We start from the raw sequence: 26,462 nt of genomic DNA, 5'->3' as shown, positions 1-26,462 counted from the left end.
TTACCACTAGCTACATTACATCACAAATTTTATTCTGTATATTATTGTAAGTACAAAAATTCAATACCATAAAAATATTGTAGCTCATCATTTAAGACAGTTAAGACTCAACATTCTTTTCAGAGCATTGAAAAAATGATTAGTTCTTACAATAATAATTTTTTTGGCTTATGTAATGTTGTATTGTATCTGGAAATCAAATCCCACTGCCACTCGTTTGCATATTGTTTACATCCACTATATCAGGGGTTCCCAACCTTTTCTTAGTCCGGGACCACTTTTATATTATTCTTGTTATCAGGGACCACTATGTTAGTATATTAAAGATAAGGTGTATTAAAAATCCTGAAAATTGTAAATTTAAAAGTCATTCATGGACCACATTTTGACTTCCGCAGACCACCGGTTGGGAACCACTGCACCATATTATGTATATGAACCACTGACCCTTACCACTATTTGTCTATTTTTCCCTTCCTACTGGTCTCATGCTTCGGCAGTCTTTAAATCTAATCACTCATTTCACAGTTCCCTAATCAATAATAATAATAGAGGAGAGCAGTGATAGCCGAGTGGTATAAGTTAGTACCTCCCACATAAGAAATTGCAGGTTTGAACCTGAGGCAATACACCAATGACTTTTCAAAGTTATGAGTGTATTAGAAATATTTATCACTTGTTCCAACAGTAAAGGAAAAAATTGTGATGCAACCTTTCATGCCTGAGAGTTCTCTAGAATAGTTCTTAAAGGTATGCAAAGTCCCCAACCCATAATATTGGCCAAGGTAGTGGACTCCAGGCCTAAATCCCTCCCTGGTTACGGGATGAGACCCTTGCCCATCAGTGGGAGGGAAATTAATGGGTTAAATTTAATTGTTAGTATACTTTGGAATAAATTAATTCTTCATTAAAAATTACATTTGGCTATTCCCCAATTACACAGACTTACATTTTTAATGGTAAATGCATTTAATTTTAATACATCTGTTCTTACAGTTTTGGGTATGTAGATTACACACTTAATTTAGATGAATAACTATTAAATGCAAAACACTTTTCAGAACACATCCAGTTGATAGGTTAGGTAGGTTACTACTTCAGCATGTTTGGTTCCAAAATAAAACACAATACATAAAACAGCTCTAATATAATAATAATTTAAACTAAAACAAGTCAATTTCACATTATATTGCTTCACTTTTTAATTGCAGATGGCTGGGGGCATCTGAATTTGGACATCTCTATTTCAGCTTCAAAAAAGCTCATGTTGTCGTAGCAGAAATATTCAGGAACTTTATAGGCTCCAGACTTGTTCGGTTCAACATTAGGGCCCACTGGTCCTGGGGCTGGCTGTATCACGGAACTGCTCAGCCCTGGTACATTAGGAACAGCATCTTTCGGTAGTCCAGCTGATGAAGATGAGCTTTGAGCGCCCTCACTGTAATATCTGGTTAAAGTTCGGAGCGTATTCCTTCTTAGGACATTCATTATTTTATTTTTATATTACACAATCGTAGGGCTACAGACAAGTGTCAGAAACGACCCTTCTTTTCTTAATTTGTCAATTTTGACATTGACATTTCTGAATTCAATTTGTTTTTTTTTTATTGGGATACATGTAGGTATTTAAATCCCACTGCCTCCTACTTTAGGTAGGTACCTACGCTAATAAGTATAATTTACTCGATTCAGGAATCGGTAACGTATTCAAGTCGAGTAAATTTGAAATATATTCAAAACATTTATGAAAGACTAATTCCTCCTTAAACAAAGCAGAAATTATAAACTAGCTCACCCACTTAACGCATCTGAGTTTCTCATACTTAGGTACCAGTAATGTTTGAGCATCAAATGCCCAAGTGCAAGTTCAACATTATGTTATGAAATATATATCATAACAATATCTAATATCATAATATAGGTACCGTAAGAAATAAATTTAGCCAAAGATGCCAAAAGCTAGTCGATTTATCAAATGAAATAAAATTGTCACATTCTAAAATTATGATTTTGCAATATAACGAGCTTAATACTACCATTTAAAACACATATGAAATAACACCAATGATTTTGTAGTCAAAACCATAGTCTGCGCTATCCTCACTATTGAAGAAATATTATTTATTCATCAGCCGAAAAAAATGATGATGGATGGATCGTTACACAGGCATTCTGAACTTCCGTGGTACATTGCGTCTCTAGTGTCTATGGTTCTTTTTCACGACTGTTTTGGATAGTTTACCTACCTTGCCTATATTGCCGATTTTTCGGTCTGGAAGCTGAATATGTGTATAATTTCTCTGTGTTATCGATATTACAACGTGCAATAATGTTTTTCAATCATAGTTAGTTCTATTTGCACTGTAGGATTCCGCAAAACACAAGTTCAGCCATTTACATGAAAGGTGAGTACAAAAAATTGGTACCTCTATATTTTTTTTGTAAAGCTTAGGTTTCACCTTAGTGACACTGATGAATTATTAAATTTATCAATATAGTTCTGTCCCGTACTTGATATGTTTATGTTAGTTAACTATGAATAATTATGCATAAGGCGCTGCATAAGTTATAGTTCATATATATACCTATTTGCCGCTATTTTGTATGTTATATTTATGTATAGCAACTATAATCCGACCGAGTTGAATAGGTCATGAGGAAGCAAACGTTCCATTTCATGTTAGGATATCTTACAATCGATAGAGTAGGTTATCCTATCCTATGTTTATCTTATGTAGCAGTAGTTTAATGACCTCTAGGCTTCCTCTAGATACTTGTCTCATCAAAAAATTATACGAAATCATTTTTCAGTGACAATATTGTTATCAAAGGTAGTTTATCAGGTGTTAAGTGACAACAGTTGAAGAAAAAATGGGAATGGAACGTTTTTTAGTCTATGGTTTTTTATTTGCTTTTCAGTTTTCGTAAATTGCTATTTGTGTTAGCATTTTTACGTTTTAAGTTGTTATTAGATTATTGTTTGATGAAGTGACTTTGTATATATAAAACAATAATCTCGTATAATGCTGTTCGTGTGACAAGTTACATTCAACTAAGTGCGGAACTAAAACTAACATAGACGTGAAATGGCTGCCGAGGTGCCTGTTAGCGATGTTTTATGTGAAGCAATGGAATATTTGTCGAAACTGGGATCTAATTTACGAACACGGTCGGAGAATCTTAAAGAAAAAAGAATAACCAAAGAAAAATTGAAAAATGCCCATGCTGTGCAAAAAGCAGCCGATAAAGTACTTCTCATATGCGAACTATCAAAAAAATCGCTCGACAATGTTGAGACCGGTGTTCGGAAAGTGCTGTCTATGCTGAAAGAGTCTCAAGCGGATTCAACCGATGGCGGGAAAACAAATCACATCAAAAACTGTGAAAATAAACAGAGTTCACATTTTATTGAGTATAAATCTCGTAAGTTACGAATTGCAAAAAAAATCTCACTAAAGCATTATATGTCAGTAAAAGTTCTTGCTCGAGGTATGCCTGCTTCGATGCGAGACAAATATCCTGTTTATTACGACTGTAAATTGAAACGAAAAAGAGATAAACTCCAAGACAAAAAGTTACCTGAAGGCAAAAAAAAGAAGACTGTTAGTTTTGCTGGTTTATCGCCAGAGAGGGATCTGTCTGATGATGGTGACAAGGGCCATGATAATGACAAAGTAGAAAACAACGAAAATTCAGATAAGGAAACAGCAGAAAATGACTTGCAAAATAATGATTCTGATTCAGACAATAATTCATCCAAGCATAAGTCTCATAGATCTCAGCATGCTAGTGAGAACTCTGAATGTGATGATGCCCCAAAAGACATCAGTGAAGTAAATGAAAATCAGGAACAAAGTGAGTCTGATGATAATGCATTTGTTAAAGAAAAATGTGTTACTCAAAGATCTTCAAAAAAAGAAAATGATAATGATTCAGATGAGCACAAAGAATTATCTATAAAGTCCAATCACCGTAATAAGACAAATGGTAGCAACAAAAGAGAACGAAACAAGAAGAGATCAAGGAAAAGATCATTTAACATCAGTTCTGATAGTGACAATGAATCTCAAACTCCAAAAAAAATCAACTTGTGTTCAGATGAAGAAGAAGCAGAAAATAAAGATGATAGTGATGTTATAAAGCATCAGCCAAAGAAAATGAAATTAGAAACAAATGAGGATTCCAATATCCCACTAGATTCTCATTGTAAAGAAGCAGAAGTTGACCAACCAGAGAAAGATAACAATTCAGATAAGAATAATTCTGACAATGAATCTACAGGAACTAAGATGTCAGACGATAATCAAAGTAATTCTAGTGAAACACCAAAACCTCTGATAAGATGTGTGAATTTAAGTAAACTATTAAAGCCTGATGCAATTAATGATATCAAGAGTTCAAACAATACCTCTGATAAAGGTCAATCTTCTAAGAAGAACAAATTATCTTTAAACAAAAGTAGTCAACATGTAAACAAAGAAGCAAAAGATCAAGGAAACACCTCGAAAAAGGATGATGAAACCTACTGGGCACAAAAACGAAAGGAAGTCAGAGAATTCAAATCTAAAAAGTTTTCTATTAATATTGAAAGGTTGCCAAGGTTATCAGTAAACTATTTACTTGCACTTAAACTTAAAAAAATCACAAGAAAGGGTGCTGTAATATGTGAAGTTGAAAATGAGAAGATAGAAAAGAATGCAAAGAAAATTGATGCAGTTAAAAGTTTATTGTTAAATGATTCTGATTCAGATGACCCAGGAGGAGCCTCTGAATCAAATAAAGTAAAAAAATCCCTTCTTAACGATTCTGACTCTGAACATAAGTCATCTGATTCAAAACAAAGGAAAAACTGTGATAATGCTCAAGCAGGCGGCCAAGACAAATCTGATTCAGAATCTCTGAGTGAGAGACTTCATTATAATTCAGATTCTGAAAACAAAAGGACAGGAAAAAAAGGTAAACGAGTTGGAAAAGGAAATGAGAGCACTGAAGACCAGTATTCTAGAACGGTGACTCCTAATGAAGAAGCCACTGAGGAAGGCATACATGAGCCCAATGATAGTTCAAATACTCAACAAGATGTAAATACTTCTGAGATTCCTTCCAAACAGAACAAAAGGGTGACATCATCCCTTTTAAATAATACATCAGATGAAAACTCTTCTGAAAAAAATTCAAAATCTCTCACCAAAAGTAACGACAAAGTAAAATCAGCTCTTTTGAATGATTCTTCAGATGAAAGGTCTGAAAAAGAGGATGCTGAAGCTCCTACCAAAAACAATGACAAAGCACAATCGGCCATGAATGATTCATCAGATGAAAAGTCTGCTAAAAAAGACCCTAAAAATCCTACAAAAACCAATGACAAAGAAAAATCAGCCCTGTTAAACGATTCATCAGATGAAAGGTCTGCTAAAGAGGACGCTGAAACTCCTTCCAAAAGTATTGACAAAGTAAAATCAGCTCTTTTGAATGATTCATCAGATGAAAAGTCTTCCAAAGATGATGCTGAAACTCCCACCAAAAGCAATGAGAAAATTAAATCTGCTCTTTTAAATGATTCATCAGATGAAAAATCTCATAAAGAAGATGCTGACACTCCCTCTAAAAGCAATGACAAAGTAAAATCAGCTCTTTTGAAAGATTCATCAGATGAAAAGTCTGATAAGGAGAAAACTTCAAATAATTCATCAGATGATAAAACATGTGATAACGATGAAGAGACACCTACTAAAACAAACGAAAAAGTAAAATCTGCCCTGCTCAATGATTCTTCAGAGGAAAAATCTGACAAAAATGATCAAGAATCACTTACTAAAGCCAACGAAAAAGTAAAATCCTCACTCTTGAAGGATTCGTCAAATGATAGATCAGATTCTTCAGATGATGATACAAAAAGAGTTAAAAAAAAGACTCCAAAATCAAAGCGTAAGCATGCAAGGAAATGTCGGGAAGCCAAGAAGAATCTGAGATATTCTGAAAGTTCTGATAGCGAGCAAGAAAGTTCTAAAAAGGATAACAAAAAACATAGTCGACGGAAATCCCATGTTTCCAGCTCATCATCGTCCAGTGAAGATATCATGAAAAAAATCAAAAATAAGAAATCTAAAGACAACAATGCAGATAAGAATAGTTCAGATGATGACAAGGATAGCAACAAAGATATTAATCAGTGTGATGGAAATTTTGATGAACAATCTTCAGAAAATTCCAGTTCCAAGGTTAGGAGAAAATAGAAATGTTAAGTCATTAATGGATAATTATCTTAGTATCAGTATGTTATTTGATGCCATAATAATGCAATTTATAAAACTATCTAAGTAATAAGTCTGAAAAGCTTCTGCATTTTTTAGTCATAAGCAAATTGTGGAATGAAATATGATTAATCTCTACCTGTGTAGTAATAGTTCCTGTATGTTTGAATGACATAAAATGAAACTGCGATAGTGTGTGTGCAATTAAATTCCGATTGAAACTTATGGAGTTTTTATTTCGTGCAAAAAATCCGTAAGACACAATGTAGACTAAGGTATTATAAAAACGAAATGTCAGACGCGGGTTTTTTTTACAAACATGTAGAGGTATTTTGACACGCAATGAGGAATAAAGATATGCAACTAATTACAGATGGTACGCTCTAAAGCAAAACCCAGTGGGAGCAGCAGCCTGAATTCTGACACTCAAGACGCAAGTGACAAAGATATTGATAGGTAAATATGTTATTAAAATGTTGGGCAATGGGGTTGTAAATAGATCACTTTAGTATTGATGAATTCAATTGTCATGGAAAGCATAAAATATCATGTATGTTGGTTAGAAAAATTCACACATAATAAATACATCATACATGAAGCATCTTTTGATTGCTGCTAAAGGGTACCTAATCATCCTATTTTTATTACCTACAGTGTTTACTTTGGGACATTATTTAGTACCATTTAATGTTCAAAAAGCGTAGACTAGGCAAACCTGGTTCAATAAAACTATACTTCAAATTCCTAAGGACAAATTAAATATTTCGTCACCTTAGTTAATATAAAAGAACCGAAAGCGTACTCATGTACACCTCAATTTAAATTAAAAAATAATCCAATCTTCGTAGGCTAACAAATCTGAACAGTCTAAACAAAGATCGACGGCGCGACCTCTCGACAAAGAGCAGAGAAGACACGGACAAACAGAAGAACAGTCAGTCTAAAGTAATAGGTGAAGACTTGTTGAAAGCTGAAAGTAGTGACGACGCGTCCGATAACGATGGAGAAGACTTAGAACAAGGTAGGTTTAACAAATAACTGCTAAAGTTTTGAATGTTATTTTTCTCTAAGAGACTGACTTGACTATAAACAGTATTTGCTGACTATAAACAGTATTTGCTGTTACTGATCGAAAAAAAATACTACTGACCCTTGTAGCCATCTTTGGGAAGTAATGTCTGCAGTTTGGAAAATTCTTAACATGCATTGTGAATCAAACGTTTCTTAGCATGGGTAAGGCTAGGTATAGACCTAGCAATATTGTTGATAGAACAAAGGTCATCAACCGCCGTGTAGTTTGCTGATAACACCCTCGTGTCCCTCAAGTGATCGGTGGACGCCTAAACACACAAATCAAAGGGTTGACTGGACGACGTACCTATCAACTAGTTTCAAGTTCCAATATTGATCTCGAGTAGTAAATAACATATGCGTGCCGTCGTTAATCTTATCTGAATAATAAATTGTAGGCTGCAGTATATTCGTTTAGATAAAAATCGTTCAGGTGAACCACCTAATATCGGTGTTCTATCACATTTATAGGTATGTGGTGGGCAGGTAGATAAATAATGTAATAATTCCTATAACTCTTACAAGGAACCCAGGACTAACTTCCTCATTTACTAAGTACTTTCGCAGTTAAAATTTCATGAAAACGAAATTTAGCGATGTAGCGCCTGTACCTGCCTACCAAAGTGCTTTCCAGTTTTATGAAATTGACGATCGAAGATTAATCTTTCATGTGCGTCTCGCTTGACTAAACGTGGGAACAGAATTAATAGTTTACTTTGTCTTAAACAAACTTTGTCGACGTAGTTGCTTAGCTTTAGGAAATTCTCCATTACAAAGGTATTGCTCTTGCCTGGTTTCTGTAGTACAATTAGCGGTAGTTTATATACATTAAAACTGTCATGTTAATATGAGCTTTAACGCTATTTAATAGATAAGCTACCGCTAAATGTACCTTGAGAAAGCGGGGGTCTGAGGATTCCTATAAACTATAATTCAGTTTATCAGACAATTAAAATGCTGTTAAAATTTTAAACTTAGAAAAATTTGGTAATTGCAACATGAAATATTTATTTTCCTTTATAGATTTGCCTTCAGTAACCTTGCCAGGGCTGAATGGAGACAGTGTTGACCACATGGCGAAGAATGACTTACTAGTTGAGAGCGACTCATCCGTGTCACATAAGGACCAAACTGAGGTATGAATTCTTAATAAACTTAGTTATTATTGACCTTCTATTTCATTTTAATTAAGTAGTAGCTCTATTATCATGTATCTACAAAATATTATGTAGTAATCTGTAGCTCAGTATGTTCGATTTTAATTTAATTTTCATTATTCATTATTTCCAGAACGCAGATAACACGAATGAAACAGATGAAGAAGAAAAGTAAGAATTTTTTAAGCATTAAAATGTCCTTACTATATAATATTGGGCTTTAGCTAATCTCCCACCAGAGGAGTAGTAGTGTAGCCTAGGTGGTTACTTATATTCTATTCAGTCAAATAATCTATTTGGTAGGTTTTCCTTCGCCCCCTGGCCCCTTTACAACTCTCTGGAATAAAATCGGTTTAAGTCTGTCATTTATTATCTTGGTTGGTTCACGTTTGGTTCAGATTCCGCAAACTGCGATCTCAGGATACCCATCAACCGAGCCTTCAGTTAATTACTCCTAGAGCCGAATATAATATGTAATACCATATTTTCAGTTTAAAATCAAAGCGTCGCAAAGCAAATGCGATTTCGTCTGATTCTGAGGGGGGGTCGCATCGTCGCAAACAACCGGAGGATGAGAGGATGAGTGACTTCGAAGATTCCGAGGATGAGAACTCCGAACCGACCAAGAAATCTAAACGTAAGAAGAAACAGTCTGATAGTGACGCGTCCGTTGATTCTAATGATGGAGGGTAAGTCTTTAATGAATATAGTAAGTTTTTTTTCGCACTGAAATAATTTAGACTTTCCTGTCTGAGAGCATTTGGCCGGGCTGTAAAAGTGTTACTTTTGCTGGTTATTCATTTCACTAATTTAGAATTGTTCGGTGGTTGGTTAAATAAGAAGCCAAGTGTTTTACTTGTAAAATAAAGGTATATGTATGTGCGCTTTGTAGTATAATAAAATCAGTCAAATTCCGACTGTTATTCTTATATTCTCATATGCTACAGAATAATTCAGGATTGACATTAAGTTATTATCATGCTATTGTTTACTTTGCAGTAAAAAGAAGCGTCGTCGTATAAAACCACTGAACGACAGTGATGCATCAGGATCGGATACTGAAAACGAAGGAAGGAACAAACATGGCAGAAAAAATATACGTAAGGTAAAATCGACCATCATTTTGATGCACTAATTACTATTATGTAATACATAAATTAGGTTCTAATGAGTTGTTGTTTTTAGGTTATGGGTAAGAATCAACTGGAAGAGGCAACCAAGAAAGCAGCGCGTGAAGAAAAAGAGAGAATCGCTCGAATTACTGAAAGGCAGAAATTGGTAAGTTACGCACAATATTCTTTTGCCACTTGCACATATAGCTTTAAATGTAGCTACTAGTACTACTACTAGCTAGCTTTCAGTCATTATGATGTCTTCTTTTTCTTGTAGTACAACAACTTGGATTTCGACGAATCTGGCAAACCGGATGAAGTGGTATTGGAGAAGGTCGTACTTGACTTTGATCCTGAGACCAAGGAGCCATTGATTCAGGTTGACAGAGGACTAGTTAAGAAGTTGAAACCTCATCAGGTAAGAACTTAAACATGGTTTCCATAAAAACCAATTTATCTTTGGTACACTTTTGGTGCTAGTATTCAGTAGTCTCGTATTCTAAGAAAAAGCTATAATCATTATCATCAGCCTGGCCTTTTTTCTAACTTCGTTGGAGACAGTTTCCAGTCTCACCAGATGCAGCTGAATACTAGTAGTAGCTGAATACGACTGCCTATCAGACCTCCACAGCCCAGTTATCTAGGTTAGAATACGATACCCCTCGGTAAACTATAATATGAAATCTATTAGATTCTAATATAATTTGATGTTTTACAGGCAAATGGTATCAAGTTTATGTGGGACGCGTGCTTTGAAAGTGTGAAGCGTATCAAGAAAGACAAAGGCTCTGGATGCATTCTGGCTCATTGCATGGGTCTCGGCAAGACTTTACAAGTAAGTTACCACTTTTTGGTCAGAAGATATTATTTTTAAAACTTTTTGTACCATTTACTTCAAGAGTAATAGTGAGGTATATCTTAAGCATAAATTGATACTCAAGGGTCGCCTGGAGTTTGGCACCGTTCCAAATAAATCGTATATTAGGCTGGTCTTCTACTTGTTGATATTAAGCTAGTGTTTTTTAAAGTCAAACACGCTGCGCTGAAAACCAAGCTGTTCACGTTAAAAAACTAGTTACTGATATAAAACTATTGACTGTAACCAGTTGTATACAGGCAACGCCTAGTGTGGCTATCATTGTTCACAAAAACATTGTAAACTTGGACAGAAATAAATATTTTTATCTTTTTTTTTTAGTTAACCAGACTTAATTATGATAGTTGTCTATTTGATTCCCCCTGTTCTATTATATGTATCTTGTAATATGAAGAATTAGCTATTAATAAATGCGTCTTTTCCCAGGTTATTTCTCTCACCCACACACTTCTGACATACGGCAACCTGACTGGCGTGAACCGAGTGCTGGTGGTATGTCCGCTGTCCACTGTACTCAACTGGGTCAATGAGTTCCGCATGTGGCTCAAGCACGCCGAGGCCGAGTTCGAAGTCGACGTGTATGAACTGTCCAGGTAAGTGAAAAAACCTCTTAAAAAGGAAAGAAAAGAAAAGTTAAAATCGACAGATGGTAATGAATAAAGTTTACCAGTTATTGTGTCATTATTTTTATAATGTCGTGCTTAATTACAAGACATAAAAGGGTAAGGTAGATTTTCAGTTCAGCCGTACCAAAAATGTTTTTCAAATAATGTAAACATTATTACAGCTTAAAGTATAGAAAACAGGATAGTAAAGGGAAATGTGAGTAGCCTAATTGTACCATCAGGGTGGAATGTACATTCTACATTGTGTATCATATCTGTCTGACTTATTGCGAGCGGAATTTTATTAGCACTGCTTGATCACGCGAAAACATTCGTATTCAGTCTGGCCGCATGCACCCCTGACTCAATACAAATAATACTGTGATTAAATACAAATAATACTGACTTAAACTTCAGAAAAGATTCTTCATAACGTTCCATATCATTGTCCAGGTACAAACAGAACTCTGAGCGCGCGTTCCAGCTGCAGCAGTGGATCGACGGCGGCGGAGTGTGCGTGCTCGGCTACGAGATGTTCCGCAACCTGTCCGCTGACAACAACAAGAAGTTCAAGAAGAAGATGCTGCGCAGCTTCCAGGAGAGCCTTGTTGATCCAGGTCAGTTGGTAAAACTAACTGGAATGTAGATTGAGTTTGACATTATTCCCCCTTTGCTGCAATTGTAAGTGTTAAAAAAATAAATATGCTTCTGACTACATTCAAATCTTGCATTATTTAAAAGCATTTTTAAGAAAGTGTAAATCATCGTTGGTAATTATTTTGATAGGCTCTGTTTACATATAAACCTCACGAAAACTTCTGAAATAAGTTTTATTTGTTTTATATTGTATGTTAATTTGTCGTTACCATAATGCTTATTGACGTTACCTTAATGTTTATCTTCTCCGCTTTTCATTATTACACAATTTTTATAAAAATACTGATTAGGAAGAGATTCTCATATTTTACCAAATTTTGCCCACAGGACCAGATTTGGTGGTATGCGATGAAGGTCACTTGTTGAAGAACGAGAAGACAAGTCTATCGCAATCCATGAACAGAGTGAAGACGCGGCGTCGCATCGTACTTACGGGAACTCCTCTACAGAATAACTTGAAAGAATGTAAGTGGCGTTAACGGTATATCACGGAAATTTTACATGAACCTACTAATAACATCTGACAAATCAATTGTTGGAATGACACCTCATTTTTTGCATTCCAATGAGTCCTTGTTCCTTCATTTTACATTGCTTTAGATTCTTTCATAGGGTTATCTAGGTTATTTACTCTGAAAAGTAATGTTAATAAGACCTGGAAGGGCTCTAAATAAAGAGGCAATAATTTTTAAGGCATAGAATCAATAATAAATTTTCCGATTTTCCTATTACATTCTAATATATTATAATTATTCTAATCACATGTCTGACACATGATTAGCATTACTTTACGATAAATGTGTATTCCACAGACTACTGCATGGTACAATTCGTAAAGCCGAACCTGTTGGGCAAGTACAACGAGTATCTGAACAGATTCGTGAACCCGATCACTAACGGACAGTACACAGACTCTACTGAACACGATATCAGAGTCATGAAGCGAAGGAGCCACGTCTTGCATAAGATGTTGGATGGAGCTGTGCAGGTACACATTTTAGCACTTATATGCGCTGTTTTTTCTATCGGATGCCCTACTTCTGGTTTATATTTTGGATTAAGTGTGTGCTAAGGAAGTTTTGGTAATAGTCTTATGGAACCAAAAGAAACAAAAAATATAAATCTCGAAGGACTACTCTGGGACTTACCGTAAAAACGAACCATAACGTAATGTACTAATGTATCGTTGATTTGAAATTAATATAAACCGAAAGCGCGCCGATTCGTGCGTCGACAAGCTGTGTAGGATCGATTTTAAGAAAAAGAAGAAGCGTGAATTCCGTTTCCGGTTTGCCTCCTTAGTTACTTCAGATCAAAGATGCAAAACTTTTGGATCTACGTATTTATCTTTAAGAATGACCAACTTTACTGTTGTTTGTTGTTATTGACGTGTGTTTGATATTTGCAGAGGAGAGATTACGGGGTGCTGGCACCCTTCCTGCCTCCGAAGCACGAATACGTATTGTTCATCACTCTCACTGATGTGCAAGTCAAACTGTACCAGTTCTACTTAGACAACTACTCTAGACGGTACGTAATAAATAAACGTGACTTGAAATAATAAATAATAACCAAAAGACAAACCTTTGTTACATTGTTGAAACTGTGTTTTTGTATTGAGAACATGATTTTTACTTTTAAATGCTGTTTGGTTATTTGATCTGTACTCTTATTTGTTTGATTAAAACCTTTTGTTCAAAAACAGTTTTTTAAGAATGTCAAAGCCCCCTTACGCACTAGCGGTTAACCGCGGGAGCGGCTAGCCGCGCGGTTATAGTTTAATATACAACCGCCTGTGAACCGCAACATAACCGCCAACAATTTTGTCAGGCAGTTGCATATTTAACTGTAACCGCGCGGCTAGCCGCTCCCGCGGTTAACCGCTAGTGCGTAAGGGGGCTAAGGCTAGTTTTTAGATTATGCATGAAGGAAGACCACAAGAAACGTTTATGTGCGAATGACGTCTGAATGAATGAAGTAAATTTAATTAAATATTTTATTTGCCCAGGCCATTACCCGGCAAGTCGTCAGGATTCCTGTTCCCAGACTTTCAATCACTACAAAGGATATGGACACACCCACTTGTACTCAAATACAACTCGGAACGATACGAGATCATGCAACAGAAGAAGGTAACAAGCACCATCCAATACCGTTAATTTTATGTCATTTTTAAATTACTTTAATGATTCTAATTGAAATACTTTTTGACAGAGGGACAAAGAAGAAGAAGACTCGGAAGGATCGTTAGTTGATTTTATAGATGATGATTCTACTCCTGAGGTAAGTCTTAAACTCTTTCGTTTTGATAATATTTCCATGCATATTATAGGAGTAATGCGTACCATATATGCGACATAATAATAAACATAATTGTGTTAATCCATGAAAGAGATAGTCATTTGAAATGGTGAATCATCAAACACAACCAGACTGCTAGAATCTAGTTATGAATTACACAGAATATGCGTTAATGCTGTCTACATTTCCAAGAGTTCTTGTCTAAGGCAGAAATTATTTTATTTATTTCCTTAATTTTTGTCGTTTCTCCAGGAAACTTCAACAGAGGAATCCACAGATGAGTTATCGGATATGAGCGATGATAGCCGTAAAAAGAGCAAGAAAAAGAAGTCGGCTAAGAAGGGGAAAAGCAAGGACACCAAGGTTTCCACGCGACGAGGGACCAGGGCGAATCCAGGTACGATATTCATAGCATTGATAAAATGCCATGAGAAATAATGATATATTTTTGTGTCGTTTACGTGTTAGACTAGTTATTTATTTTAGTGTAGTCTCCTTGAAATTCGTAATTGGCCAAGTTGAAGTTGACTTGTCTTAGTATGATTGAAAAGACTCTGTGTGATGAGCAAGAGTGTTTGTTCTGAGCCTGGATGATAATGTATCTATATAAGTATGTATTTAGAAGTATATAAGTATGTTTATCAGTTATTTGGTTACCATAGTACAAGCTCTGCTTAGTTTGGAATCAAATAACCGTGTGTGAAAAAAAAAAACGACTACGTACGACAAACTACGGCATTAAGAAAGGCGCATCTGATAATGGTTATTTGCTTAGATTTGGGATCAAAATTGGTATATGATTTAAAAGTAAATAGAGCTTTCATATCATATAAATTAAATCCTGTTGGTTTTGTAGTGGAAGCCGAGGAGGAGGATCCCGACAACGACGACGTGGTGGAGGTGAAGAACGAGAACCCGACAGAGTGGTGGATCAAGCTGGTGGAGGAGGCCGAGCTCGACGACATGCGCAACTCGCACAAACTCGTGCTGCTGTTCGACATACTGCGGCAGTGCGAGACTATTGGGGACAAACTGTAAGTCTCCACATCATTCAATTTAATTCTCTATTCTTCTGAAAGAATTATAATAATTAATGAAAATTATGGAAGAATAGAATTCAATTCAATTGAATAAATTCTTATTCTAAGTGCAGCTTAAATTTGCGGTTGAAAATGTAATAAATATACTTACTTTTTGTACTAAACTTTAAACATAAAATATTTTTAATAAATGTATCATATTTGACCTTAAAGGGTGGCTATGGGTATGTGTGGTACATTTAATAACTAGTTTAGTTTTTTGTTTGAGCCAAATTGCTCAAACTATGAATACTTTTCTTTTCAAAATACGTATGTACACGCGATCGTGACTGTTTTTGTGATGGTCATAACATTTTTTAAAAAATGTTTTATTTCTCAGGTTGGTGTTCTCGCAGTCGTTATACTCACTAGATCTCATAGAACATTTCCTGGGGAAGGTGGACGAGGCGACGCAAGAGGGACGTATCGACGAGAAGTTAGGAGGACATGTCGGTGAGTTTATAAAGACAACACAACAAACGAGATTATTATACCACTCACTTTTATTATGAAGCAGGATTTTACAAAATACGATGCTATGATGATAATATGATGCTATACGGATCATATGCGCTCAAGTAACTGGGCATATAATACACACTTAAAACAATATCCTGAATATATCCCATAGGGGTAGGCAAAGATCAAAGAACGCCACTTGGTACGATTCTTACAAACTTCCCGCGCCTAATTCACAGCCATATATCTTGAATTAAAAGTGTTTAGAGATAAAACCAATAACAAGTACGGTACTTCGTGATTATCCAACATAATATACGCAAAATATTGCCACTAGTTTTAAGAGTTAATGCTAAGTTACTAATTAGATTCTTATATGTTTCAGGCTCTTGGTCACCGGGAGTGGATTACTTCAGATTGGATGGTTCTACGTCATGCGAGAACCGATCCATTTGGTGTAAGAATTTTAACAGGGAGGACAATCCTCGAGCTAGGTTAGTAACAGAGTTTAACCATGTACAAGGAACAACTAATTAAACGTCAGTTTTCTTACGACTTTTATTTGGTAGTTCATCTTAGAACGAGGAGTTTAAGATATTGTGCAAAATCATAAATATCTGAGCTGTTTTCCTGAATCTCCATAACTATGATTGTTATTCGAAGCTTAGGTTCCATTGCAGGTAAAAGTCTATATTCTGTCTTTCTGCTTCGTACTTCAGCCACCAGAGACTAGACTAGCAAATTAATTAATACTATTATTATCAGGTTATTCCTAATATCAACGCGCGCGGGAGGTCTGGGCATCAACTTGGTTGCCGCGAATCGCGTGGTGATATTCGACGTGTCGTGGAACCCCTCCCACGATGTGCAGAGTATATTCAGGGTGTATCGCTTCGGACAGAAGAAACCTTGCTATATATACAGGTTTTTAGCTATGGTAAGTTTACTATATGTCCTCTTTAGATAAAACCGAATAGCCTGTTTATGTCTTTTATTTAAAGTTAATATCTGTGTTTGATAAAAATATCTTGATGGGTTATGCTGAGAACTATATATTTATATGACCCTTGTATTCTAACCTTTGAAATAAATTGATTTCGAAGAATCGTAAAATTCATATTCCTCTGTCTTGATCGAGTTGTCATAATAAGTCAACAGTTATATATACTTTTTAGTGCCTTATCTTCGTTACAAAATTATGCGATAACGGCTGAAGAAACTGAGCTATAAAAAGAATACAACCTCTATTTATCTGTTGTGGCGTAAGGTACGTATAATATTATTTAGCAGATACAATCACGTAATATTTACCAAACAGGGCACAATGGAAGAGAAGATCTACGAGCGCCAGGTGACAAAGCAGGCCATCTCGAAGCGCGTGATCGACGAGCAGCAGATCGACCGGCACTACGCGGAGAACGACCTCGCCGAGCTGTACAAGTTCGAGGCGCGGCCCGACGAGCCGCGCCCGCTGCCCACGCTGCCCAAGGACCGCCTCTTCGCTGAGATGCTCAAGGAACATGAGGCACAGGTATATTATCACCTTACTTGTTAGGTTCGATGGAAAACTTTTTGGATGTTTCTATCACATTGACGATTTAACCGATTTTAACCTCTTAAGATATCCATTCGAAAAGCCATTCAACATAGAAAACCTAACTTTTGTATCTCTGTTCCTTTCCAAGCTTACTAACAAAAGTTAGGATATCTTTACCAATCCATAATTTAATTTGTTAACTGTGACTATTCGAGTAGATTTTACGCAAACACATAATAAGTTATTCAATTAGTACAAAGATATTCTCGAATCTCAACCAGAGTCAGTACCTTTGTAAGAAAGGCCTTAATACGCAAGCGAACGCCAAGCATCAATAGCATTGATAATTTAATATTTGTGTTTAGATCTACAAGTACCACGAGCACGATTCCCTCTTGGAGAACAAAGAGGAGGAGACATTAAGCGAGGAGGAACGCAAGGCGGCGTGGGAGGACTTCGAGAACGAAAAGAACAAGCCGCCGCCTGCACCCTTCCCGTCCGCATGGCCTATGCACAATGGCATGGGTAAGTTTTAAACAAATATATTATATCAGCCTAGCCTTTTTTCCAAACTATGTTGGAGTCGGCTTCCAGTTTCACCGGATGCAGCTGATTACCAGTGTTTTACATGGAGCAACTGCCTATCTGACCTCCACAACCCAGTTACCTGGGATATATGATACCCTTTGGTGAGACTGGTTGTCAGACTCAAGTTTCTGACTACTAATGTTAACGACTGTCAAAGATCTTCGAAAATTACAGCCGGGGCCCATAATTTAACGTGCCTTCCGAAACACGTTTTATACAAATATTATTCCTAAAATTACTTCGTTCCTCTAACAGTCAACTAGCTGCAACAGAGAACGCCCTTTATCTAAAGTTGCAAGGCAGGTCAGATTTGCAATAATGAATAAAGGAAACTTTATTGTCTTCAAGAATAATCTCTCGCTTTCCAGTCTCTTATAATAATTATTCCAATAGACGGTTTTACATTATTCTTGATTAACGTTGGCAACATTTTATATGTGATATTTTAACTGCCGATAATATTACATCAAATTGGTTATACCGTATCGATGAGCTTTTTCAACATATTCAATATACACGATAATTTCTAATTACGTTTTTTAAACTTATTTTCCTCCAGTTCCTGGATTATTGGCGCAACAACAACAACAGCTGGCCTACGCAGCGTTGGCCGCCATGTTGCGTAAAGACATGCCCAACATCAACGACAATCAAATACGGGACATGTTACCCCTCATATACAACTCTAATCCTGGCGTAAGTATTATACAATAAATTATTTTATAATACTAATATTGCACTCATAATTGTCATTCCAGTATAATAAATGAAATTTTATTTTTCACCATCATACTCATTCACATACCCCCTTTTTTAGTTTTAAAAAGTTCATTACTCATATCATTATTATTGTTTAAAATTGTTTATTTATTTGTCATGTTTTCCTAATGGCAAAAGAACACTTAATATAATTTAAGATCTAATGTAATAATATGTTTTTTTTCGATTGGCGTCTTCTGTTTACCAAAAAGCCACACAGTGTGCTGGTGAAACATAACTTGTCAATTATTTATAACAATTAAATATAAATATAATCACTGTTTCATATTTATCTGTTTAGATGTTCGGTGGATATGACTATAGCGTAAGTTATATGTCGCTATTAACCTATATTTAGATTTGTGTACGCCAGTATACCCGGACGCCGTTAGACTGATGTATTTTATGTTTGAAGCATGTACATTTTCATTATTTTGTAGTATGCATAATATTGAGCTTGTTTTTCAAGTACTCTATATATTAAATGTGTGTTGTCTTGTGTTTATAGTTGATGCAGAAGATGAGTGACATATACAAGTACGCTCAGCCGGGAATGATGAATCCTAGTATGATGAACCCTGTCATGAATCCCGGTGAGTCTTCTGGTAAACAAGGCACGTCTTTTTACTTATTTATTAGTCTTAAGGATATATGTTTTGATGTACTTCTAAAATCTACTGATTTTATAAAATTTGTGATATCTGTTATAACTCCTGTCTCTTATTAGTTCTTTTTTAAATCATTAGTGCAAAATTAATCACTGATTGAAAAAGCACTGATCGTCTCCAAAGTAGCTGAAATATAAGTATGTCGCCATTGCAGCCCTAGCAAGAGGTGAACTGAATGTACATTTTGACTGCCGCCAAAGTTAAAAACTTTTGGTTCTATAACACATCCTGTAAGTTCAGAAAGTTATAAGAATTGTTGTATATAGGGAGTGGCGGCGGCGGCATGGGCGGCACGAGCGGGCTGCAGTACGAGCCGCCGTGGCAGCGCCAGCATCAGCAACAGCAGCAGATGAGGCTGCAACAACTCATGCAGCAGAATGTTAGTACTACACACTGATTTTTACTTATTAACACATTACTTGTGTATTTACTGTTTATGTCTGGAGATGTATTGTACTGCACATGTATGAAACTCACTGAATAAATTGTTTGTCTCAGCATGCACACCTACATGTCAAAATTGTTGTAAAGTGTATCATGTTAAAATTCGTCGCTAGATAAATGTAAATATTAACTATGGAGCCCCAGATAAAGTTATCCCAACAAAAAATAAAGAATTTTAGTATTTTCTTTTCAATCTTAAAGGCCTGCTGCGTTCGCGATGAAATATTCTTGTTTAAATTAATGGTATTTTCACGTGCAGCAAATGGGCGCGAAGTTCTACGCCGGCGGGCTCGGCAGCCGCGACCCCGTGGCCATGGCGCTGCAGCAGCAGCGCGCCCGCGAGATCATGATGGGCGGCGCCACGACGGGCCGGCCCCGCGGCCGCCCGCCCATCCACCCGCGCGTGCCCAGCACCAACCCGCAGGACGTCGTCAACCTCGACTCCGACTAATTTGCGGGCGCGGGTATGTACCGCTTTTTAACTAGTTTCTTGTAGGTTATATGCCTCATAAGGTAATTTGTAATAAACGGATTTTTAAAATGGTTTAATGTTTGTCGTACAGGTAGCAGGAATGTTGAAAAGTGGACAGATGTGTACAGTGAACGATAATAGGTGCTACACTGCTATATGGAGTGAGAAGCAGCCACGACATCATCGGTAGGTCGCGATCCGTCGCCTAATCGAGTTTGGGATTACGTCGACCGAGTCTGTGGCTCGCGGCACTCGCGGTAATCATCTGGCCAAAATACGGAGTGATATTCTGAAGTGTTAGCTCCATATATGTAGCTTTTCGCCTTGAGGCTTGCGCTCTGATGCTACATATCAAGAATCTCAGTATTTTATTTGTAGATCACACTCACTTAGAAGTTAGCCCAATGTTATTCCTTTGATTTACTAACGAGGATTAGTGGCGTCCACATATCAAGAATCTCCACTTTTGTTCGTTAAATTCACTTAACAGCGGAAGCCTAAGGCGTAGACATTAGTAATCGATAAGGCGCACAAGTCGGGTCATATTTGAAGCTTCAAGAGATAGATAGCGCTCAAACTTGAAATGTGACACTTGTGCTCGTGGGAGTTAACAACATTCTACTTTCTGACACTATGTGTGAGGAAATGGCGTAGGAACTGTCGAACAAACGAAGCATCCTAAGATAACTGTAAATTGCATTCTTGTACTCACAACTTAATATCTATTCATATCCCATATGAAATGTCAACAACCTAACATGAAGATCTGAACATTTAACACTTACCATAGTGTACAATCTTAATGTTTGTAAATGTAATTGACGACGTCATAGAATGCTTCAGGTGTCAGCTTGAAAAAATTTTAACTATATCTCTCAGTACAGGAAATTAGTGATAAGTTAAATGTCAGTAGTTAGTAAACTTCTGTGTGTCTAACCTAATATGGTACTAATGTACTACCCGGAGCTGCATGATTGTTTGCACCCACAATGTAACAGTATAGTGATATATAATATTCTACATATAATATAATAGCGACTGGAACACCAATCTATATCTAAATTAATGTTATTTATTGGTTTATGTATAATTACAATTAATCAATATTTTTGATCGTAAATTAGAATTAAACTCGGCACATAAACCATAGTAACATTGATGTTCTATTTTGAACCTAATGAGATGTTGTTTCAATCTATATTTTGCTAAATGGCAATTTTATTTTAAAATTATTTTATAGTTCGAATGTAAAAAAAATCGAATTAAGTTGATTTAAATTAAACTATAATGAATTGATTCAAAAATTTTAACCCTTTGAAGTCTCCTTTAGGATAATGCTTTTCAATCATAAGAAATTTGAAGTATATCTTGATGTCTAAAGCCGGCTCATTATAATACACTCTACTTAGTGGTTCTATTGCTATAATATATATTTTATAGTATGTATTCTAATAAAACAGCACAATATCAGATGTAATAAATATAATCATTTATATGTCTATATTCTTAGCTATACTATAGATGTCATTTTAAATGTTTATAGAGTTTGTCATAGTTTTAAAACCACTAAGTATATATGAACCAATTATAAACAAAATTTTATAATATATTTGGGTTGTAGCAATTGTCTCTAAATATTGTACTCACAAACAAATCAGTGCAGTATGACTGTGTTTTTATTTGCAATTGTTTACATTATATCCTTCCACATCACCGTGAGACTAATTTAGTGACGTTTATGTGACTGTATTTATTTGCCTGTCATTACAACAGGTGGTTTAGTTGTGATATTGCCTAATATTAAATTTTTGTATACGTTTATTTTAATTGAGTCACTAATGTGACTTTAATGTTAGATGCAACAATTATAGCTATATGTTTTAGAATACATTAATGTACCTATAATAGTGTGACATGGAAATCATAGTGCATTTCAACATTTGAGTTCGAATATTTGTTTATGAGGAATTCTCATGATTGTTTTAATATAATTTTGGATTTATTTTTACAGAATTTTCTATGCTTAAAATGTTATTTATAATAAACAGTTATGTTAATAAATGAGCAGTATTTCAGTTAGTTTTAAGGTCATGTTATATCCCATTATCATCGCACATACCTATAGTTTATTCTTTGTTTTCTCTTTTATACAAGTAATAGCAAAATAGTGTTGCTACATGAATACTGTGAGGTTGCTACACACATGTGAGGACTGCTGTAATTGTTTCATTATTTATGTAATATATATAATATAATTGTAACTGTAGAGAACTTCCTATTATTTTGTAGTACAATCAAAGTATAATAAATAATTCAGAAATGTGTAAAACATGTTTTATTTATATTCAATACACAATTACAATTTACATTAACATAAACTTAGATCTATAACATTAAAGAGCCTGGTCTATGTTACAACATTATTAAAAAGAGTTAAGCCAGATTGTCAATTAAGATGTCTGTTTATAAATTAAAAAATAGCTTATAATGGAAAACATAAGATTGAACTATTACAAATATTGTTTGAAACATGCATTTAATCTTAAATGCAGCCCAACAAGCAATTCATTCACCAAAATAACATTTCACAAAGTCTAATAACACCACAACATGAGTAACAATCATCACACATTTAAATTTGGAATACCAGTCTTTACACCGACTGATACCTCCATAAACTTCAGTAACCTATGTGCCAGGAATGTTGCATTTTCTGGATCAAACACATTCGCAGATATAATGTCCACTTTCATATCTGTTTGGAAACTTATCAGTTCACCAGCAGTAATAGCCATAGCGTTCACAGGAAGTCCACTAGCGTTCACAAGCACGACTCGTCGCGTTCTCAAGTCAGAATGAACTTGGGCTAGAACTTTTCTTGCCCACTCCAAACAAAATATTCTACTTGTGTCTATTGCTAGAATAACAAAGTCTATTCCGATTTTCCCAGTCAAATCTGACTGTTTTACGACTTCGTCTAGATAGAAGGACCGCAGTACAATTAGTTTCCATCGAAAACTTCCTTTATTATGAACTTCTGTTAGGGCTTCAGATATTTTCTCTATAATGTCGATGTTTGATGACAGAACAATAGCTGATAGCGAATTCTTACAACTTGTAGGGCCAACCCACGGCGCAACAACTATTTCTTCTTCGATCATTGACATTTTCACAATATTTATTTAAGAATCCGTAGTATTTTACTTGAATTCAACGTTTGTTTTGAAAGTTTACTGTTTGAAAGTTTGACATTAGGAACTACAATGTTGCCATAATATTAGATGAGCGACAGAGATTATTTTATAGTGATGTCCGTAAGTTACATAAAATCGGGCTCGCTTTAGTAAGAAAAGAGTGTCAAATTTTCACTTATGGTAACCATAACTTGTTTTGATTACCTACATTACATTACAACTGTCAAGTGTCAACTGTGTTTATTATGTGCAATATTTTGTGGTAACTCAAAAATTTGGAGGGAACCCCAAAAATAATATTTTTGATGACTGTGTTTGTAATTAATGGTATAAAATGCGACGTCGTGACGACAAGTTTCCTGATAATGGCTTTGAAGCATGGGGTGGGTACATGCAAGCTAAAAAAGCAAAGTTGGAAGAACAGTTTTGTGTGAGAGCTGATAGAGAAGAAATACTGTCGAATATATTTAGTGGCGTGAGTATTTATGTGAATGGTTTTACTGTACCTTCTGCAGACGAACTTAAAATACTTATGACTAAGCATGGAGGAGTATATCACACATATCAAAGGAGTGAGGATTTCATCATTGCGTCAAACCTTCCTGATACTAAGGTTAAAAACATGAACCTAACTAGAGTTGTGAAACCGGAATGGATTACGGAAAGTTTATCAGCAAATCGATTACTAGATTACAGAGACTTTCTGCTTTATAGAAATAGCAGAGGACAAAGGCAGCTCAATTTCAAAAAGATTGATAGTAATGAAACTACCATTAACAGTGAATTTAAAACTGAGAATGAGACCAAGATGTATAAAGACGAGTCTAGTTTTAAAAAAGAAGAAAATGTCTCGGAGATTAATCAAGTAGGTTATGAGAAACCATCTACTACTAATAATGATCAATCAATTGAGAATAAAATTAATAACCATTTAAATACTGATGATAGCAAATTCATGGCTAAGGCTACCGGGACTACTTCAGGAGCACTTACTAAAACAGCTGCTGATCCCAATTTTATATCAGAATTTTACAACAATTCACGCTTACATCATATTTCACAACTAGGGGCTTGTTTTAAACAGCATATAAATGATCTTAGAGAAAATAGCAGCTTCTTATTCCCAGCTCGTACTGAGCTAAAGGACAGAATACTCACATCTAATTCCTTTAACAACTTTTCCCAGTTAAAATTTGAGAAAAACAAGGTAATAATGCACATAGACATGGACTGCTTTTTTGTATCAGTAGGTTTAAGAAATAGACCAGATCTTAAAGGTAAACCAGTTGCAGTTACACACTCAAAAGGGGGTCAAGGAAGACCTAAAAGGCCTGGAGTAGATAGAGGAACAGAGTTTAACTTATATAGACAAAAACAAGCTGAAAAATTAGCTAAAGCCGGCCAAACCGGTGATATCAAGTTTGAAAGCAGAGTGGATAACATTACTGATGAGGATGATAAATATGGTTCTATGAGTGAGATTGCTTCATGCTCATATGAGGCTAGAGCCAAAGGAATAGGAAATGGAATGTTTATGGGACCAGCTCTAAGACTGTGCCCAGATTTGCAAACTATACCATATGATTTTGATGGTTACAAAGAAGTGGCTTATACATTGTACAATACCATTGCTCAATATACTTTGGACATAGAGGCTGTCTCTTGTGATGAAATGTATGTTGATTGCACTGAGCTGCTTGCTGATATGAATGTCAATGTACAAAGTTTTGCTGCAGTACTACGAGAAGAGATAAAAAACAAAACAGGGTGCCCATGTTCAACTGGGTTTGGTGGTAACCGCTTACAGGCAAGACTGGCCACAAAGAAAGCTAAGCCAGATGGACAATTCTTTCTCACTGAAGATATTGTTGAGGATTTTATTTTTGATATAAAGCTCAGAGATTTGCCTGGCGTAGGTAGACAGACTGCTCAGAAACTGGAATCTCTAGGTCATGCGACATGTGGCTCTTTACAGACTTTAGCATTGGCTACATTGAAAACTCAATTAGGAAACAAGACTGGTGCTCAACTGTTTGACCAATGTAGAGGGCGGGATCCAAATCCTTTAACATTTCATACTGTTAGGAAATCTGTGTCAGCAGAAGTCAATTACGGTATCAGATTCGAAAATAATAATCAATGCACAGAGTTTTTGAAACAATTATCTGCTGAAGTTCATTCCAGAATGTTACAATTTAAAGTTTTAGGAAAATGCATAACTTTGAAACTCATGGTAAGAGCTAAAGAGGCTCCAGTTGAAACAGCAAAATTCATGGGCCATGGGTTTTGTGATGTTATCAACAAATCAGTTTCTTTGACCAATGCTACTAATGATGTTGAAATAATAACTAGAGAAGTATTATTGTTATGTAAAAAGCAAAATGTTGATCCAAAGGAAATGAGAGGTATTGGAATTCAAATGACAAAATTAGAGCCTCTGAACAGCAAACCTACAGTGGGAGCAATCAGTAAGTTCTTATCTTCGAATAGGCCAGTTAAAATGGAAATAAAAACAGAAACTAGTATTAAACCAGATCCAATAACCAATAAAGAAACTTTAGACATACCCATTAAGCTACAACCTAAGACTCCTACAAAAACTAAAATAAGTATATCTCCTAAGAAAAAATCACCTATAATTTCAAATAAATCTCCAACTGGTAAAAGAAGAGGCAGGCCTCCAAAAAGCTTGAAACTTCAACAATCTTCTTCAAAAAATCTATTGAATAAGTTTCTTCAGGGGCAGAATGCTCCCAGAGACATGCCATATAAAGATCCAATGATCAAAGAAGTTAGTATTAAAAAGGAAGTTGAACCAAAGGTAGAAAAGCCTCCAGCACCTAGGGGCTTATTAGACCTTCCATGGGATCAAGTAAGGGACTTGTTAAGAGCTTGGCTGGAAAGTGGACAAACGCCATTAGAATGTGATGTGACAATGATAATAGAGTATCTACAAGAAATGGTTATAAATAAAAACACAGAAAAACTTCATGTATTAATGAATTTTCTCAGAAGAATGACCAGAGAAATTGGCAGTGGTTCTTGGTTGGAGGTTTATGATCGCATAGCTGAAGGTGTTCAGAATGCAATGATAGCTGTCTATGGGAAGAAATTATTTATTGCTGCTAACTAAGAATACAAATAATGAGACAATGACTGTGATATTTAAGAATAAAACGAAAATTTACCATACATATTTTATTTATTTTTCAATTTGATACTATTTTC

At 35.5% G+C, this 26,462-nt stretch overlaps 4 protein-coding genes across 10 annotated transcripts; 2 read left to right on the top strand and 2 right to left on the bottom strand.

Annotated features, from left to right (window-relative positions):
- Nucleotides 1-1,132: 1,132 nt before the first annotated feature.
- Nucleotides 1,133-1,566, bottom strand: NdufV3 (NADH:ubiquinone oxidoreductase subunit V3). Its single transcript, XM_076120674.1, has one exon. The coding sequence runs from the start codon at nucleotides 1,486-1,488 to the stop codon at nucleotides 1,195-1,197; it is 294 nt and encodes a 97-aa protein (XP_075976789.1). The 5' UTR covers nucleotides 1,489-1,566; the 3' UTR covers nucleotides 1,133-1,194.
- A 627-nt stretch (nucleotides 1,567-2,193) lies between these two features.
- Nucleotides 2,194-22,369, top strand: XNP (ATRX chromatin remodeler XNP). 7 transcript variants are annotated; one of them, XM_076120512.1, is made up of 30 exons: nucleotides 2,194-2,405; nucleotides 6,628-6,710; nucleotides 7,103-7,275; nucleotides 8,349-8,461; nucleotides 8,616-8,653; nucleotides 8,974-9,171; nucleotides 9,482-9,587; nucleotides 9,668-9,760; nucleotides 9,872-10,012; nucleotides 10,313-10,429; nucleotides 10,898-11,064; nucleotides 11,530-11,693; nucleotides 12,061-12,198; nucleotides 12,546-12,721; nucleotides 13,142-13,263; nucleotides 13,742-13,865; nucleotides 13,948-14,016; nucleotides 14,287-14,431; nucleotides 14,891-15,068; nucleotides 15,454-15,566; nucleotides 15,958-16,066; nucleotides 16,338-16,509; nucleotides 16,891-17,103; nucleotides 17,475-17,634; nucleotides 18,257-18,393; nucleotides 18,758-18,781; nucleotides 18,965-19,070; nucleotides 19,391-19,503; nucleotides 19,828-20,032; nucleotides 20,132-22,369. In XM_076120512.1, the coding sequence occupies exons 2-29, from the start codon at nucleotides 6,628-6,630 to the stop codon at nucleotides 20,017-20,019; spliced, it is 3,684 nt and encodes a 1,227-aa protein (XP_075976627.1). In that variant the 5' UTR covers nucleotides 2,194-2,405; the 3' UTR covers nucleotides 20,020-20,032; nucleotides 20,132-22,369. The 7 variants fall into 7 exon arrangements, with proteins under 7 accessions (XP_075976627.1, XP_075976622.1, XP_075976625.1 ...); XM_076120507.1 differs by lacking the exon at nucleotides 2,194-2,405 and adding an exon at nucleotides 2,895-6,221 and having other exon boundaries at nucleotides 19,843-20,032; XM_076120510.1 differs by lacking the exon at nucleotides 2,194-2,405 and adding an exon at nucleotides 2,896-6,221 and having other exon boundaries at nucleotides 18,965-19,049; nucleotides 19,843-20,032.
- Nucleotides 22,367-23,343, bottom strand: LOC142976915 (uncharacterized). Its single transcript, XM_076120521.1, has one exon. The coding sequence runs from the start codon at nucleotides 23,205-23,207 to the stop codon at nucleotides 22,665-22,667; it is 543 nt and encodes a 180-aa protein (XP_075976636.1). The 5' UTR covers nucleotides 23,208-23,343; the 3' UTR covers nucleotides 22,367-22,664.
- Nucleotides 23,344-23,433: 90 nt separating this feature from the next.
- Rev1 (Rev1 DNA directed polymerase) lies at nucleotides 23,434-26,424 on the top strand. Its single transcript, XM_076120514.1, has one exon. The coding sequence runs from the start codon at nucleotides 23,569-23,571 to the stop codon at nucleotides 26,365-26,367; it is 2,799 nt and encodes a 932-aa protein (XP_075976629.1). The 5' UTR covers nucleotides 23,434-23,568; the 3' UTR covers nucleotides 26,368-26,424.
- The last annotated feature ends 38 nt before the right edge of the window (nucleotides 26,425-26,462 follow it).

The sequence above is a fragment of the Anticarsia gemmatalis genome, chromosome 12 (assembly GCF_050436995.1).
Source record: "Anticarsia gemmatalis isolate Benzon Research Colony breed Stoneville strain chromosome 12, ilAntGemm2 primary, whole genome shotgun sequence".
Lineage (NCBI taxonomy): Eukaryota > Metazoa > Arthropoda > Insecta > Lepidoptera > Erebidae > Anticarsia > Anticarsia gemmatalis.
The sequence above is the reverse complement of the archived record's forward strand: the minus strand, read 5'-3'. Positions and strand labels throughout refer to the sequence as shown.